Raw genomic sequence first — 17,949 nt, 5'->3', positions numbered from 1 at the left:
ATGAACCCACACCTTTATTTCTTTTTATATTGGAAAGAAAGAAGGGCTCAATAACATGCCCCAAATGTTTGGGCAAATTGAAGGTCGCTGCTAGGACTCAAGGGTGTCCCTGGAAAGCCCCCAAAGGCTCCCACAGACCCCAGATGGCCCCAGGCCAGCCCTTGTGTGTGGGTCAGGGGCTCCATGTGCCCCTCTACAGAACAGCAGATGCCCCCTCACCTGCGGGTCCACCACCCGGAGATGGAAAGTGTCCTTCCGAGGGCTCCCCAGTGCTGCCCACACTATGGGGCAGGGAGGCCTAACCAGCCGTGCCCGGAACAGGTGCAGGCAGCTCCTCCTACTGTCGGTCCCCAAACAGGAGGAAGGAGTGGGGTTTGGTTCCTACAGCCCTCACAGTGGGTTTGGTTGGTGAGAGACACACACAGCAGGGATTTGGGTGTCTGCCGGGTCCCATTACCCACAGTCCTCGAGCCCCTTGCACCCTCCGGGCCCCCCAACACCAGCTTCATCCCGGAAGCTAGGAGGAAGCCTGCCATTGGCCTTCACACAGCAACCCCCAAAGCCAGAGGCCGGGGTGCACTGGGGAACAGCTGCTATTGGACGCTGGCCTGTCCTGTCACCAAACGCTAGTTCAGCCCTTCACCTCCCAAGGCCCTGCACACTCACAGACAGGCTCTGGGACCCGAGGGTCCACGGGGCCAAAGGGACGCAGGGGCTCCTTGTGGACTGGGGAGAGGGCAAGGGTGGCCTTGGGCGACCAGACTGTTCCAAATGCTCCCCGAGGGCCAGTGAGAGGGGTGCGGGCCCTGCCCCCCTCCTCCCAAGAAGTGGATGGCCAGGGGCTCCATCGCAGCGGCTCCATTATTGTGACATTGGTGTGTGGACAGTTGGGACCTGTGCGAGGGCAGAAGGGCGCCCTACCCCTGGAGAAGGGGCGGGGCCGGCCCCTCCAGTCCCTGGCCTGACAGACTCACACCCTGTTTGGCAAACAGACACACCCACACTGGGGCACCCCCTTGCAGTTTCTGACCTGCAGTGTTCAGTCTGACTTGCGCACTGCCCTGCGCCACGCCCTCTCAGAGTCTGGCTGTCCCCAGTGAGCTCAGGAGCCCCTGGGCAGGCTGTGAAAGGCAGAGCCCAACCCCCCAGGATGGCCCAGTCCGCAGGACCTTCAGTGCTGCCTGGGCCCAGTGGGCAATGGCTGGTCCCAAGGATGGCAGGAGGGAGAGAGGGGGACAGGCAGGCTCTGAGCCTGGGCCCCCCAGCTCTCCCTGCAGTGCAGGGCTTCGGGAACCTGAGAGTGCAGGTGGGGAAGGAGCACAGAGCAGGTCTGAGAACTCCTTCCCGGGGCTCGGGGGTCCTGGCACCCGAGACACCCGTGTGGACACTCCTTCTTCAAAACACCCCCATCCGACCAAAAGGTGCTAGGCAGCACAGTCAGCCCCCAGAGTCTCCCTCCACTCCCTCAGTGACTGTCTGCAGGGGAGGGGGCGGGGGAGCTGCAAGGGGAGGGGCCCCAGCCTTGGCTCCAGCTGCAGGGGAAAGAGGGTCCTCTGTGTCATTACTTCCCAGCATGGCCAGGTGGGGGCGCTCCCACCCCAGGACCCTGGGCAGCTCTGGCCCTGGCAAGTCCATCCTGGCCCCTCCTACCATTTCCCAGCTGCTGGGTCCTGATTTCCTGGCAGCCAAGGAGCAGCAAGTTGTCCCCTGCCCCAGAGGGTCCTTCTGAACACTGTCCCAGTCCATTCCTGCTCCTGCCGCCCACCCACAGGTACACTGGTTCCTGGGACTGTGCAGCTGCTTGTGTTCTCTGGCTGCTCCGTCTTCTCCCTCATCCCGTCTCGTGAGTACAAGTGGGTTGCCTCTCCACTGGTGGGTTTGGAGGCCAGGGCTGGGGGTCAGTGGCGGGATGCTGACCTACGGCCGCCAGGTCCGAGGGTCTGAGGGGTCCCCGCTCTCTGGGCACTTGGCACCGCTCCTCTGACCCCTCCAGAATCCAGCCTGCAGTGGGCCATCCACCCCACGGGCCGGGGGCTGACACCTGCTGGTGGTCCCAGGGCAGGCTGGGCGGGGGTGAGGCCTGTGTCCAGGTGGCCAAGTCCCCTGGTCCCCCTCTCTGACTTGTCCTGAGCCCCGATGTCCTGTCTGGGAGAGGCCAGGAGGACAACTCCCAAGAGGACACTGGCTGAGACGCTCTGCACTCAGCCAGGCTTTGCCTCACTTGCCCTGAACGAGGGCATGTCCCTCTCTGTCCCAGTCACAAGTCATTCCAAAGCACAGAAGAGTTTCCCTCTGCTCTGCTGCTTCTGTTTGCCTATGAACTAACTGCTTTCTTGACCCTGCTTTCTTGGTGACAGAGAACTTGCCACGTGACTGGGTGCTGCCCCTCAGGCACAGAGGGGAGCTATGGTGCTCTCCCCAAAATGAGGACCTGTCCCCAAAACTCTGGGGAGAGTCGCCTTTGGGTGGAAACACTAACACTCTCCAAACTCTCCCTGGAAAGGCTTCCTCCCAGGGCGCCAAGATGCCTGTTTCAAAGAGAGACGTCATAAACCTGCTCTGCTCCATTTCCAACCAGAAGGGATTACAAGTGGTCAGCAGGGGCCAGTGGAGGGGTGTCATGAACGCTGCTGTTTGCGCCGGGCTTGGTAACATCCTTGCTGGCCCACCGGGAATGGTCGTCGGTAAGTGCCAGTGCCTCCCAGGGGCCGCCGGGCTGGCGGCTGTGGGACAAAGGTCTCAGGTGCACAGAGTCCTCAGAGCAGGCTGAGTCCTGTGTGAGGAGGGGTGGATCTTTGTTACAAACGGAGTCCTGGGAAACACCTGCCTCTGTGTCTGAGTCTCCGAGAGGCAGGTGTCTGGAAATGGCCCCATGGCGTGCCGACTCAAAAGATGCCGGCCCAGGGATGTGTCCTGCACACTGAGACCTCAGGTTGCCCCTGGGGGGCCCACCCCCATCATCACCATCACAGGTCCCCTCAGGAGGGGCACCCATTGGGTCCCGAGGAGTCTGTCAGTTCACGTGAGCTGTTCAGAGAGGGCGCCCCCGCTACCAAACAGTCCAGGGCAGGACAAGCTGCCAACCACCACTCACAGCGTCACCTGGGCTCGTTTCACACCTGCTCCCAGGTGGGAACCAGGATCTGCCCGTGGATGAAGTCTGGCTGATGTCCCCTGCTCCCTGGAGGGAGGGTGCCCTTGCTTCCTCTGGACTCGGAACAGGGACATTTCCCAGGGCCCAGCTGTGGGCTGTCACTCAAACCATGGGCTGTGACCAGAACAACCAGCAGTGACCAGCACCCTGGGCTGTGACTCCAACTGTGGGCTGGGTGTGTTCTGGCCTCACTTGGGGAGGGGCCTGCAAGAGGCCCTGCAGCCCAGCGGCACCTGCTAAAGGAGCCCAGCAGCCCGGCCCACGGGCTCAGTAGAGATTCCTGGAGGGTCCTGGGCACCCGGCCTCCTGGGCCAGGTGCAGGGCCCCACTGAGCTCTGTCCAGGGGTATCCTTTCCAGATGATGGGAGGTGACCCCTCTCAGCCCACAGGCTCCCCTTGCCGGGCTCACCAGCCAGGCTTCCTGGGCTGCTGTCCCTGGGGTGGCAGGATGGACATCCTAAGACATGTCATCGGGCTGGGGCCCCAGAACGGGGAAAGCAGCTTGTGGCCCCCACCCCGCAGATCTCCCTCCTCTGCATTTCCTTTCCACTCTGAGTCAGCGAGTCCTGGCTGCGGCCACCAGGAGGGGGCAGGTCAGGGAGGCCACAAGGCCATGCCTCCCGCCTCAGTGGTCCCGTCTGTGTCTGTCCCCCAGTCTGAGGTGCTCAGGGGAGGCTGCGGGCTCCACCTGCTCCGTGGCCGCGCCCTGACGCCCTGTGGGGCGCGCCTCTGCCAGACTGAGTGGGAGCTAGTGGGGAACACAGGTCCCCAGGGGAGCAGGGCAGTGGCTGCCTGCGCCCGAGGTCACGGGCGGGAGCCTCAGTTTCCCAGCAAACAAAGGAATTTCTCTTCTCCAGAGAGTGGGCAGGTTGCTGGTCACTGTCCCTGTGATGCTTGGCATGAAGTGCTGCCCTCAGTCACAGACTGATGGTCCCCCAGAGGTGGAGAGAGGAGGTGACAGCTCCTGAGGGCAGTGTGCGCCCTGCCTGTGTGATGGGGAGACTTGGGTGACACGTGTCAGTGATGTCTGTCCTCCTCTGGTGGCTCCTTTCCTTCCAGGCCAAGGGCAGCCCGGCCCAGGGCAGCGTGCCTCCTCCCGGGTGGGGGGCTGGCCTCTCCCCACTGGGCAGTGGGTGTGGGCGGTGGGGGGCTGGTCCCCATGTCTCCTGCAGGGTGCCCTCTGGCCCGGCTGCGTCCTTCAGAGAAACTTACATTTGAAGGGTGTCAGAGGAAGAGGGATGTTACAAAGACAGGGGACAGAAGTCCCGTATCCCCCGTTTCAGCCCCCGTGATGCTCATGACTAGGTGACAGGCACAGTGGTCAGAGCTGGAAGCCAGAGCTGTCCCCTTACAAGTCACTGGTCTGCGGGCTTGGCTTTATGGTGTGACCAGCTTTCGTATCACTGACCCTCTCCCGTCCCGGGGTCCCGCTCACGATACCACGTGGCATTTGATACCATGTGTCCTGGTCTCTGAGTCTGCTGGGTCCCTCAGACGTTGCTGGCGTGCCTGGGCATGGGGGGGTTGGTGGCTGGGCGCTTTGTGACGCTGCTCACCTGGGCGTGGCTGCTGCTCTGTCCTGACAGCCGGGGCTACGGGCCGTGGGCAGCACCCGGCAGAGGGGAGTTCCCTGCCCAGGGCTCTGTGTCTGGGGCACAGACATCCCCAGCACTTTGCAGTGACGTTCACCTCAGTCACCTGGTCAGGGCGTGTTTGCCAGGTGTCCCCAGCATGACGTTGGCGCCACGTCATCTGTGCTCTGCTCTCTCACACAGTGTCACTGGGCCCAGCTGGTCTGCTGCTCCCAAGGCCATGGTTTCTGTTTCTGAACAGGGCCTGACTCACCGAGCCTTCCTTGTCTTCCAGGCGGCGCCCTCGGGGGCCTCCTAGGGGCTGGGATGTCCAAGGACTGGAGCAAGCTAATCTGCCGCATCGGGAAGAAGCTGTCATTTACGAAGTCGTGGCAGCTGTTCCACGGGGTCAAGGTGATTACCTGTAACTGGGTTCTGTTTAGAGGAGGTGCTGACCAAGGTCATCTATAGCAGCCAAGAGAGACGTCCGTGGCAGCCTGCGGACATGCTGAGGGATCTTTTCAACAAGGAGCCCAAATGAAGTGCACAAACAGCCCCTCGGTGCCAGGGACCCAGGAGTGATGGCGGCTGGGGTGCCCACAGTACCACGTGTCTTCTTAGACCCACGAGGTCCACCCTTTTCATCTCATGGCACACGCAAGCGAATCACACCAGAAAATAAATTGTACTTTTGGCTCATCTGAAGAATAAAATTGGTATAATTTTGATTCGTTCACACCAGGTGTCTACTGTTGTGTTGTCTGTGGTCATTTTTTATTTGACCCTCTGAGGGAAAAGAGGTCAGTGCCCCCGACCAACAGGTCAGGTGTCACGCGTTAAAAATTCTCACGGCGCAGTGGGGCACATGGCCACCTTCCGCAGCCGGGAGCCTGCTTTGGGGGAGGAGGGGCTGTGCGGGTCCGGGTCGTGACCTTACCCATGCGGGCGTCCTGTGGCGGGGCAGCGTGGGGGCGGTTGTCTGAGCCCACCCTCCTGCCGTGGGGTCTGGAGGGAGGTGGCAGTGACCAGCAACTCATCTGTGAAGGTGACCTCTGACCCAGGCACGTGTAGCAGCACTGGGTGCCCCCCAGGCTTGGGGTCACAGGACCTGGCAGCTGGCCCCACTGGAACCATAGGGACCCCCTGAGTGAGCCCCTCCCCTGGTCCCTTCTGAGGGGCCTCTGGGAGGGAAACGCCGAGGGGACCCAGCCCTTCTCCCGTCTGCCCAGTCCCATCCAGTTCTGTTTTTTAGTTCACTCCTTTCGGTAAAAGGTGCCATTGCTCTTTCTGAAGGCGTGGGGTCACACGCCGTCTCTGAGAAGTGTGCACCCAAACGTCTCCCACACACTGGGGCCCTGCACTTACAACCCTGATGGCACTGTCCCCACAGGCGACACACTTGCTGCACAGTCTGTCTCCCCCACAGTCCTGTTCAGCGTCTCTCACATCGGGAGTTGTCCCCTCTGAAAGGTGGGACAACGGGGACGGCAGGATTTGGTGATTTTTAGAGATGGCGGGAGGGACGAAGAACCTGAGAGAGAAACCTCGATCTGCTGCCTCCCGTACGTGTCCCAAATGGGGCTCAACTCACAACCCAGGCATGTACCCTGTCCAGGAACCGAACCCGGTACCTCTGGTGACGCTCTCCAACGTCCTACACCACACACGTCACTTGCAGAGTCGACACAAAGGCATCAGATTTCCCCCCAAACGCCCGTCTGTCCGGCCCTTTATCTACTTGCATCTGAAGTCCAGACCCCAGGGCCGCCCGAGGCCGACCCAGCGAGTCCTGTCGTCCAAAATGGGTTCGGAGGCGCTGGATGGCACGCCACTGACATTTTTTCTGTTTCCTACCCCAAAGGTGGGGAAATCACGCTGCCTGGTCTCTCACTACCCTGCAAGGCCAGCTTTAGACAGACAGCTTCGCACTGGAAGGAACACAGGCGTACGGACCGACGGAACACGCTGGGGAGCCCAGAAATGAACCCACACCTTTATTTTTTTTCTCCCGGACAGGGGACATGGGAACACGCAGTGGGGTGAAGACAGTCTGTTCATCACACGTGAGAACTGGGAAACCGGACAGAAATGTTCAACAAAAAGAAACCAGGAGAAGGACTTGTGGGTATGACCACAGTGTGGTGACTGCTGATGGGAGGGGGGGTAAGGGGACTGAAAGTAATATACAGAAATATGGCCACGATTAAGTTAAACAACAAAAAAGGAAACTAGACCAACTTCTTACACCATATACAAGAAGAGACCCAAAATGGATAAAGACTTAAATGTAAATCTCAAAACCACGGAAATCCTGAAAACAACATAGGCGGTCACACCTCTCCCATTTACTGTGGCAATAGCTTTTTCTGCTGTATGTCCTCGGGCACGGAAAACAGAAGAGAAAGTCATGAGGCCGAAGTGGTTTGCTTACCAAAATGAAAAGACAGCCCGCTGAATGGGAGAACATATTCGCCAGCAACACATCTGATAAGGAGTTAATATCCAAAATGTGTAAGGAGCTCCCGCCACTCGACGACACCAAACAACGAACTACCCGGTTAAAGAGTGGGCAGGGGACCTGAACAGACACTTCTCCAAAGAGGATACGCAGAGGCCAACAGATACATGGAAAGATGCTCAACGTCGCTAATGAGAGAAATGCAAATTAAAGCCGCAGTGAGATACCATCCCACACCTGTGAGAATGGCCGCCATCCACAAACAAGTTCTCGTGAGGATGAGGAGAAGGGGACCCTCCTGCACTGTTGGTGGGAGTGCAGATGGGCACAGCCGCTGTGGGAACCAGTGTTCCCCCCAAAATAAAATGATATGCCTTATGACCCTTATGCCCCTTCCTCCAAAAAATAAAAATGATACGCCTTATGACCCAGCATCCCACTTCCGGAATTATGTCTGAAGAAACCCAAACACTAATTCGAAAGGACGTAAGCACCCATGTCCACTGCAGCGAGTCCGCAATGGCCAAGGTCTGGACGCAGCCCCAGTGCCCGTCAGGGGCCAAGTGGATGGAGGTGCTGAGGTGCGATCACCCAATGGAGGCGCTCAGCCGTCAGGAAAGGAGCTCTTACCCCTTGTGACAGCGTGGGTGGGCCTGGACAGTGCCCTGCTGAGGGAGACAGCCAGTCCCGGGGGAGGTGGCAGTGGGCTGGGGGCGGGGGTGGATGTGAAGAGATTCAGCAAAAAAAAGAGAGAAACAAACAAACAAAACAACTCATGGCGAGAGGACAGCGTGGTGAGCACCAGAGGGGAAGCGGAGGTTGGGGGGAGGGAGAAGAGGTGAAGGGGGGCGAATGGCCAAGGGAAGGGACTTGACTTTGGGGGGTGAGCGCACACACTGCAATCTGCAGACGACATACTGGTTTGGCCCAGAAATCCCTTCAGACTTTTCCTTAAAATAAAAGACGCATTTTCCATTTTCACCAAGAACTCGATTGACTGGGATACTCTGAGCACGCCGGCTCTCTCCCACTTGCTATAACGTGGACTGCTCTCAGTTAACATCCGGATTTGATCGCTATCCGCTTCAGCTGGTCCACCCGACTGTGCAGCACCGTCCAGCGAGAAATGCCCGGCACGAAACCGCGCGACCACTTACGACACGTTCGATCGGTCACAGCACCTTCTCCATACACTGCACAGATCTTTTCTTATTTCATTTGCATTTTCACCTTTCTTGAAAAAAGAAAGCATACGATGTCGAAAATGTTGGTTATTTTCTTCCTTCTCCAGTATAAAAATGGCTGTACAGAAATGCACCAATTTAAGGTGTTTTTAGGGACACGCTGCTATGACAGCGGTCACAACACGGTCTAACAGAGCTGTGTCTGAAGACGAGCAAGCACCACTAGGGTCATTGTATGGAAAACACCAGAGGAACTTTCTGGCCAACCCGATGTTACAGAGTTGTCCACCTGCAACCTATATAATTCTATTAACCAAATTCACCCTACTAAATTCAATAAAGATACATAAAAATGTTTAAACAGTATGTCCAAGTCGTCCCTTTGAAACTGATGCCTTTCTTACGCCCAATGACACACACCCGGGGGACCCGTGGGGCCTGCAGACCCCCACCTTTGCGAGGCTTCCCCTCAGCACACAGGTGACACAAACAGGCGGAGGGCAAATTTGTTTGTTTAATCGGTTCATTCTTTCCACTGCTCTGATTACTGTTCATTCTTTAGTTTGGGGGCAGGAGAGGGTCTTACCAATTTACCTGATTAATTCCCACGGCCCGTATTTGTGTAAAAGTTCCCTCTGGAAATGGGGTTGAATGTGACGTCTGGGCTCTGCGGGGTCCCTCCTGACTGTCCCTCAGGGGCTCTGGGTGGGGCTCCCCGAAGCCAGCGGGGTCTCTCAGGGGCAGCAACCAGAGGGAAGACACCCTGGAAGCCCCACGGGGACCAAACTCTCTTAAATGGTGAGGAAAGGGGCAGGAGCCACAGAACTAAGGGAGTGGAAAAGGAAGGAGGGAGGGAGGGAGGGAGGCAGAGGGAGGGCTCAATAAAAACACCCCCCAAATGTCTGGGCAAATTGAAGGTCGCTGCTGAGACTCTTGGCTGTCCCTGGAAAGCCCCCGAAGGCTCCCACAGACCCCAGATGGCCCCAGGCCAGCCCTTGTGTGTGGGTCGGGGGCTCCATGAGCCCCTCTACAGTACAGCAGATGCCCCCTCACCTGCGGGTCCACCACCCGGAGATGGAAAGTGTCCTTCCCCCGTTCTGCCCAGACTGTGGGGTAGGGAGGCCTACCTGGCCCTTAGCCGCACAGGTGCAGGCGGCTCCTCCTGCTGTCGGTCCCCAACAGGACGAGGGAGAGGGATTTGGCTGATCAGAGACACACACAGCAGGGATCTGGGTGTCTGCCGGGTCCCATTACCCACAGCCGTCCAGCCCCTTGCATCCTCCAGGCCCCCCAACATCAGCTTCATCCCGGAAGCTAGGAGGAAGCCTGCCCTTGGCCTTCACACAGCAACCCCCAAAGCTAGAGGCCCGGTGAACGCTGGGCAACAGCTGCTATTGGACGCTGGCCTGTCCTGTCACCAAACGCTAGTTCAGCCCTTCACCTCCCAAGGCCCTGCACGCTCTCTGCCGGGCTACGGGAGTGGGCCCGGACGGAGGATCCAGGGGGCCAAAGGGACACAGAGGCTCCGAGTTGGCTGGGGGAAGGGCAGGGGTGGCCTTGGGCGACCACACTGATCCGAACGCCTCAGCGAGGCCGGTCGGAGGGGCGCGCGCCCTGCCCGGGCTCCTCCCGCGAGCCCGGTGGCCAGGGTCCGGAGCGCGGTGCCTGTGCCCCAAGGACACGGTTCCGCTGGGTCCCGCCGTGGGGCAACCGGAAAGTCCCTGCGCCGCGCCGGAAGATGGGAGGGCGGAGCTGGGGCTCTGGGCGCGGCCCGGACCGGGTCACCCTCCGGCGGCCAGGAGGGTGGCCCCAGTGACCCGGACACCACCGGGTACAGCGCGGCGTGGGAGGCCTGCGACAGGTGGGAGCCGGCGAGGCCGGGCCGGGCCGAGCGGGACGTGCCTACCGGCCGCGGAGCCTGACCTGCACTTGCGGGCGGATGCGGGGCGGGGGAGGGGTTCATTCATTTTCCGGAGGCACGTGGGGCGCGGGGCGCGCCCGAAGGAAGCGGAAGCGAGGTGGGGTGGGACGCCGCCGGCTGGGCCGGCCCTGCCCCCAGAGCCCTGCACTCTCCAGGTGCACCTGCCCCCGCACCGCACACTCACCGGGTGCCGTTGCTGTCACCTCCCGCCCCAGCCTGGAGTTCTGGGTGCCTGCGTCCTCGCGTCCTTCACTGACCTCTGTGCGTGTGCGGGGGAGGGGCCGTGTCGGCTCCCTCAGCAGACCCTTCGCAGTAGCCCCTGCGTCCCTCCTGCTGTAACAGGCCTTGCGTGGGGGTAGGGTGACATGGGAGCAAGGCGGGTCCTAGTGGGGACACGTGTGAGTCAGCACCCCTATCCCCCCAGGGGGGAGGGGCCACAGGTGCTGCGCTGTAGAGATGGTCAGGGAGGGCTGTCAACCATTTAGGAGGGGAGATGAGTTTTGGGGGGGCGGTGGCTGGAAGCCTGCTTATCCTTTGAAAAGACTCCTTGAGAGGTGTGAGGTGACCTGTCAGGAGGGCCGGGTGCCTGGAGCCCTGGTAGGGCCTAGGGCAGAGGGGGCAGGTGGGCGGCGGGCCAGGTCTTTGGACGTTTCCCTGATTCTGAAGTTCCAGTGACTGGGAGCCTCCGAAGAGAAGGCCTTTCTCGGTGAGAGCAGCCAGAAGCCCCCGGCAGGAGGCAGAGTTCGGGCAGAAGACTAAGAGCCTCCCGGTTAGAGACAGGTGAGGGGTGTTGGCGAGGCAGGCAGGGGACAGCGCCACCCACAGAAGGAAGGCCTGTCTGGGTGCAGAGAGCGTGTCCTAGTGACCCTGATTCCAAACGCTGACACTCTCAAAACTCCCCCCTGCAAGGCTTCCTCCCAGGTCGCCAAGATGCCCATCGCCATGAGAGACGTCATGAGGCTGCTCTGCTCCATTTCGGAGGAGAAGAAAATGAAAGCAGCCGTCAAACACTCAGGGAGGGGTGCCGTGGTCACCGGTGCCGTGGCCTTCGTTGGTGGCTTGCTGGGTGGCCCCCCAGGACTAGCTGTTGGTAAGAGCAAGTGCCCCACAGGGGCAGCTGGCCTGGTCCCCCTGACACTCATGACTAGGTGACAGGTGCAGTGGTCAGAGCTGGAAGCCGGCGCTGACCCCTTACAAGTCATTCGTCTCCGGACTTGGCTTTGCGTTGTGACCAGCTTTCTGATCACCGACCCTCTCCGGTCCTGGGGTCCCGCTCACACTACCACGAGGCGTTTGATGCCACGCCTCTGGGCCACACTGAAAGAAGAAGGGTTGTCTTGGGCCTCACATTAGACCCAGGACAGCATGTAATCACACACACAGAAAACTCATCGTGCTTAAGGAAATGTGTGATGCTGTGTTGGGCCACAGTCAAAACCGTCCCAGGCTGCCTGCGGCCCGCGGTCCTCGGGCAGGACACCCCTGGCGCAGCGTCACCGGTCCTCATTTGACTTCCACTGGGAACCAGTTTGTGGCACTGGGTGAAGTTTGGCCGATTTGTCCCTTGGAGGGAGGGTGCCCTTGCTTCCTCTGGACTAGGGACGGGGAGATTTCCCTGGGGGCCCAGCCACGGGCTGGGACCACACCGTGTGGGGCTAGCCGGCTGTGACCTCTCTCGTGAATGTGCCTGCTCATCATGACAGGGACGCGCTCTCGGCAAGCTCAAGGCCAGCCATCGTTTGTGAACAGGGCTAGACTCACTTAACCTTCCTTGTCTTTTAGGGGGCGCCATCGGGGGGCTCTTAGGGGCCTGGATGACGAGTGGGCAGTTTCAGCCCGTCCCTCAGATCCTAATGGAGCTGCCGCCCTCCGAGCAACAGAAGCTGCTCAGTGAGTTCACGGCCATCGTCAGGGACCTGGACGGGATGGACGCGGTGCAGCTGATCGCACTGGTCATGGGCAGCGAGGCACTGAAGGAGCGGCTGCTGGCCATGCTGGTGGGCTACGTCACCAAGGAGCTGGGGGCCGAGGTGCGATATGGCGATTAGCCCCTCAGGACATGGGGTGTTCCAGGAGGTCCCTGGGGGCTGGGGTGCCCCACCCCACCCTGTGTTACCTTCAGCCGCCGTGAGCCTCCTGCAGGGGGCGCTCGGCTGGGCAGGATCCTGGTTGGACATTATGGATGAGGAAGTCCTGTGGTGTCTCCGAGTGGGGGCTGTTTTGTGAGCCCCCCCTCCTGCCATGGGGTCTGGAGGGAGGTGGCGGTGGGCAGCCACTCCTCTGGGAAGGTGACCTATGACCCAGGCACGTGTAGCAGCACTGGGTGCCCCTCTGGGCCCCCGGGTCTCAGGACCTGGCAGCCAGTCACACTGGAACCATGGGGACCCCCTGAGTGAGCCCCTCCCCCAGTCCCTTCTGAGGAGCCTCTGGGAGGGAAACGCCAAGTGCACCCTGCCTTCTCCCACCTGCCCGGTCCCACTGTCCCATCCGGTCCTGCTTTTTCAGTCTGCTATTGCAGCAAAAGGTGCCATCGCGCTTGCTGAAGATGGCAGGTCACACGCCACCTCTGAGAAGTGTGCACCCGAACGTTCCCACTCACTGGGCCCCTGTGAACCACGACAGCCCTGTCCTCAAGTGCGACACACTTTCTGCACAGTCTCTGTCCCTGTAACTCCTGTTCAGCGTCCTTAACACAGGGAGTCATCCCCTCCCAAAGGTGGGCACACAGACGGTGGTCCTGATCCCCACTGACCTCTGCCTTTCCCGGCAGCAGCTTCCCTGTGGGTGGGAGAGAGGGTCGGATCCCGGTATCTCCATGTGCCGTGTGGAGGACATTGGAGCCCATGGGGCTTCAGGACGGGGCAGAGCCGGTGTCTCAGAGAGAAGCTGCCCGCAGCCGCCTCGCCCGGCATGGCTGCGCTCCCTGGACTGAGGGCTGCCTCCGTCATTTCCGTGCCGTTTGGGGCTGGGCAGGGGGTCCCTAAACTCTCCTGACTCAGAGGAGGTGACTGGCAGTTACTCACATGCTGGGTCATGCTGTGCTGGTCCCAGGGCTCTCGGGGTCCCAGCTTAGAGGTCCCACAGCTGTGACCAGGAAGCCAGTCCATGGCCAGCCTGTCCCCCCCCGCCCCCGGGAAGGCAGCCCTGGGAGCCGGTGACCCCACACCTGACCGATCTGGGCTGGACGTACGCTGGCCTTGCTGAGTGGGTCCCCCTTGACTAGCTGGGTCCTGTCGCTTGCAGTGGGCTGTGGCCCCGGGAGCCGCCCAGACCTGGGTCCCCGCTCCCTCAGGGGTGAAGGTGCTTCCCTGGCTCTTCCCTCAGGCACTCTCAGCTTTTAGTGTTTGTATTTCAGTATTTCTTTAAAAAATTATATTTATTGATTATGCTATTACAGTTGTCCTGAATTTTCCCTCTCTGCCCCCCGACCCCGCCCCCCAACTCCCTTGGGCACTTCCCCCACCATCGTTCACATCCATGGGCCATGCGTGTAAGTTCTTTGGCTGCTCCACTTCCTACGCTATACTTCACATCCCCATGGCCATCCGGTAACTACCTATCTGTACTTCTTAGTCCCCTCACCTCTTCACCCGTTCCCCCATGCCCCCTCCCATCTCTGTTTGTAACTTTTGGCATTTTCATTAGGATGTGTCTTGTCGTCGTCGGCCTCTTTGCACCCCTCTTGTTGGGGACTTTCTGTGCTTCCTGGACTTACATGTCTATTTCTTGCACCAAATGAGGGCGGTTTTCTTTCGTTGTTTTTTCAAATTTCCAGTGTTCTTGCTCTTCCTCTTCCCTTTCTGGCACCCCTATGATGCGAATGTTGGACCTCTTAAACTTGTCTCAGAGGCTGCTGACATTGTCCTCGTTTTTATGGATTCTTTTTCCTTCTCGTTTTTCAGATTGCTGGGTTTTTTTCCTTTCTTATGTTTCAAATCATTGGTTTCTCAGCTCCATCCATTCTGCCGTTGTTTCCGTGAAAATTGTTCTTTATCTTAATTAGTGTATCCTTTGTTTCTGACTGCATTTTTTTGTGCTGCTGAGGTCCTCGCTGAGTTCCTTGAGCATCCTCATAACCAGTGTTTTGAACTCTGCATCTGATAGATCGCTTGCCTCCCCTTTGTTTTAGTTCTTTTTCTGGAGTTTTGACCTGTCCTTTCATTTGGGCCATGTTTCTTTGTCTCCTCATTTTGGCAGCCTCCCTGTGCTTGTTTCTATGTATTAGCTAGAGCTGTTTTGACTTTGGGTCTTGGTTGTGTGGCCTAAAGTAGTAGGTGCCCTGTAGGGTCCAGTGGCACAGCCTCCCCTTCACGTGGGCTGAGCACACCCTCCTCTTGTAGTTGAGCCTTAGTTGCTGTCGGCAGGTCGATGGGAGGGACTTACCCAGGCCAGTCAGCTGCAAGGTCTGGCCGTGACCACTGACCACCAACCTCTGCCCTCCAGGGAGGATCAGCTGTGCAGGGGGAGGGTGGTGGTGCTCTGACGTGGTCTGTAGCTGTCCACTGGGTGCACTGGCCCTGGGGTTTCCCAGGTGGTGCAAGCCGAGGTCAGCCCCCATCTGTGTTTTGCTGGGGACACCCTGCCTGAGGTGTAAAGCAATCTGAGGAGGCTACTACTTGTGCTGGGCTTAGGGATTCCCAGGCAAAGCCAAGCTGTGAATCTAGGCTGCTAGTTCCCGGCTTGGGGCTCACTGAGACCAGCTGTTGCCTGTTAGAGAGGATTTAGGAAGTTGTGAAGCAGGAGCCAAGACCAGCCATTCACATGCAAAAGCAGCTTGGGAGGGTCCTTTGGCTGAGTGGGGCGGAGTCTCTGGGGATCTCCAAGGCGGGTCAAACAGTTTTCACCGGGGTAATGGAGTCTCAGGAGTGGAACCAGCTTGCCGGCTCTGTGGGGGAGTGTTTAGAAAAGGGAGAAAGGCCTCTGTTCTCCTTGAGGCCAGACACTCCAGTTCCTCCCTTTATGCCACTGGTGCCTTTCAAGCTGCTATCCTGGTGCTGGAGCTCAGAGGGAGTGAGTCTGAGTAGGTGAGTCCACGTGTGGGTTCTTCAAGAGGAACTGCTTGGGGGTCCAGAAGTTTCTTCCAACAACTCAATCCCCACTGGTTTTTGCAGCCAGAAGTTGTGGGGATTATCTTCCTGGCACTGGAACCCTAGGCTGGGGGCGCCTGGTGTGGGGCTGGGACTCCTTGCTCCTGAGATGTCCCTCCCGAATTTTTATCCACCACAGGTGGGTGACGGACCAGCCTGTTCCGTGTCCGCGCCCCTCCTACCAGTCTGGATGGGTGTGGTTTCCTTAATTCCATCGTTGTCAGACTTCCATTCAGCTCAATTTTCTCTCCGGTTCTGAGCGATGGTTGTTCTATATTTTAGTTGTAATTTTCTTGTAGTTGTGCGAGGAGGTGAGTGAGCCATGTCTGCCTACACCACCATCTTGCCTGGAAGTCAAAAAACCTTCATTTATGTGTTTTCGACGAGTCCACACCTGCCCGTTAGAAAGTCAGGCACAGAGGCGAAAGGCTCCTCCCCGGACACGGGCCTCTTAGCCGGGTGTCCTGCAGACTCTGTTTTCAACAAGCTTCGGAGAGGCAGTCATTTCCTTGTATTGGTCAGTGTCACTGCTGAAAACTTAGATACATCCCGCAGAGTCTAGTAACAGAGAAACTGCTACACATTCCAGCACCGAGATCACCACAGCGAAACTTGGCATCCTTCATGCACATCTGGAATGCCGTGTGTGTCGTCTTTGCACTCTTGCTGGTCAGGCCTCTTCGCAGCCTTTCACGGATTCCCCCTAGTGACGGAACTTAGGGTTCCCGTGGGCCGGTCGGCTGCAACATTGTTGCACCCACCTCTGGAGGGCGTTACTATCAGAATGCGCATGCGTGGTCTGATTGGCCTCTGACATTGTCTTTAGGCTCAGTCCGCAGAGTCAGAGTGAAATGGCTGGGTTAGGAAGTTGCACTATATATATTTTTAAGATTGTATTTATTTTTAGAGCAGTGATGGAGGGAGAAAGAAGAGAGGGCCATCAATGTGGGGCTGTCTCTCACACGCCCCCTACTGGGGACCTGGCCCACAACCTGGGCACTTGCCCCAGCTGGGTACTGAACCTGTTGAACCGGGGACCCTCTGGTTGGCAGGCTGCCACTCAGGCCACTGAGCCGTGCCAGGCAGGGCAGAAGCTGCACATTTTTTTGAGGCTGTAGGTTTATTGGGTCAAGATTCCTTCCGAGAGGGCTGTCCATGGGTCTCTCAGCGACAGGGTTTGGGGCCTCTCTGAGCACCCTGGCCCTCAGAAGTAGGGTGAGAGGGCCTCGACCCTTTCTCAGTGTGACGAGTGGTTACCGATGCCTTGGTTTGCCTTGCTGTTCTTTGCACAGGAGTGGGGCTGGGTCAGGACGAACACGGCTGGGAGGGGCCATCCAGGCCCCTTCGCCCTACCCGTGTCCCGGGCATCAGCCAGGCTGGGACATGGCCCGCGAGGGGCTGTTTTATGAGCTTCCTGTGGGCAGCAGCCGGGCTCACCTGAGGGGTAGGTCAGCCTCGAACAGTGCACCCACCACGCCTCCTGCAGCCTCTGGCTGTACAAAGCAGGATGTCCGTTGGTCCTGAGCATGTGGCACCTCAGAGGTGACAGGCCCAGGGGGACCACATGGGGGCAGGACGGCGGAAGGCTTTCGGTTCGAGAGGAGGGGAGCTTTCGGTCAGCCTGTTGTTCCTCAGCTTAACGTGGCCCTCTCTGCCCACAGCAGTTCCCTATACCCAGTTTGCCAAAACGCCTTCTTTCTCTCCCAGCCGGCCTCCTGGCCTCTACCCCTGACCCAGGAAGGAGAGGAGCAGTTGCTGGAATCACGCCAGCCCTTGCTAGAACCTCTTTTCCTGAGGCCGGTAGCAGCCCGTCCCAGGGAGCGGCGTCCAAGCAGAGGTGTTCAGTGACAGTGAGGGGGACTGGGCTGGGGAAGCTCGTTACCTGGAACAGGCCCAAGCTCCCCACACCCGCGTTCTGCACTGATGCTGTGTCCTCGCTGCGGGGGGCGGGGGGCGCTATTTGCTCACAGCTCCCTGCGGCCTGCTGGTGGGTTCATTTGGGGGTAGGGGGGCCGGTGACAGGCACCTGGGGCTCAAACGTGTGGTCCCACCCTGCTGGCCCCTGGTGCAAAACGACACAAAAACACACGTTGGCCTCTGCCCCTGGTTCCTGGCACAGAGCCCCTCGACCCTTGGAGTTCCCTGGGTGGCCGGAGTGTCCTCTGTCCTAACAAGGCCACACCTCACAGGCCCCCGGAGGACCAGGTCACCAGCAGGAGGAGCACGGAGCTCTCTGCGGCACCCCGCCCTCCAGAAACGGAGGGTGCCAGTCAGACTGAGGGGGGGAAGCGTCCGCCCGTGCAAGCGAGAGCCCGCGACCAGGCAGAGAGGTGCGGGCGCCCACCTGCACTGAGCCTGTGGGGAACGGGGGCGGGCAGGGCCCCTCCGGCCCTCTGTGGCCCCTAGTGGGGGTCGGGTGCCGGCTGTCAGAGGGGTGGGCTCCTTGCAAGGTGCCGACGGCAGAGGGTCCCGTCCCCACAAGGAGGAGGAGGTGGTGGAGTCCAAGTGTGTCCGGGATCAGGGGTGTCTGGTGAAGACAAACCACACATTTGGTGTCACCCCACCCCCACCTAC

General features: G+C 59.3%; 2 protein-coding genes across 5 annotated transcripts in view; both read left to right on the top strand.

Annotated features, from left to right (window-relative positions):
- LOC119001167 (protein C19orf12 homolog) overlaps positions 1 to 5,502 on the top strand; it is a 30,918-nt gene extending 25,416 nt beyond the window's left edge. The window contains exon 3 of the transcript XR_005069498.1: positions 5,021 to 5,502. The gene's annotated coding sequence lies outside the window, so the exon portion shown is untranslated. The remainder of the gene's footprint in view (positions 1 to 5,020) is intronic.
- Positions 5,503 to 9,957: 4,455 nt separating this feature from the next.
- LOC119001166 (protein C19orf12 homolog) lies at positions 9,958 to 13,663 on the top strand. Of its 4 annotated transcripts, none has more exons than XM_037066414.1 (3): positions 9,958 to 10,265; positions 11,198 to 11,378; positions 12,071 to 13,663. In XM_037066414.1, the coding sequence occupies exons 2-3, from the start codon at positions 11,219 to 11,221 to the stop codon at positions 12,334 to 12,336; spliced, it is 426 nt and encodes a 141-aa protein (XP_036922309.1). In that variant the 5' UTR covers positions 9,958 to 10,265; positions 11,198 to 11,218; the 3' UTR covers positions 12,337 to 13,663. The 4 variants fall into 4 exon arrangements, with proteins under 4 accessions (XP_036922309.1, XP_036922307.1, XP_036922306.1 ...); XM_037066412.1 differs by having other exon boundaries at positions 10,140 to 10,228; XM_037066411.1 differs by lacking the exon at positions 9,958 to 10,265 and adding an exon at positions 10,325 to 10,549.
- Positions 13,664 to 17,949: the final 4,286 nt, after the last annotated feature.

The sequence above is a fragment of the Sturnira hondurensis genome, unplaced genomic scaffold, assembly GCF_014824575.4.
Source record: "Sturnira hondurensis isolate 20B ecotype Veracruz unplaced genomic scaffold, ASM1482457v3 Scaffold0016617, whole genome shotgun sequence".
Taxonomy (NCBI): domain Eukaryota; kingdom Metazoa; phylum Chordata; class Mammalia; order Chiroptera; family Phyllostomidae; genus Sturnira; species Sturnira hondurensis.
Note: the sequence above shows the minus strand (reverse complement) of the source record. Positions and strands in the feature narration are given on the sequence as shown.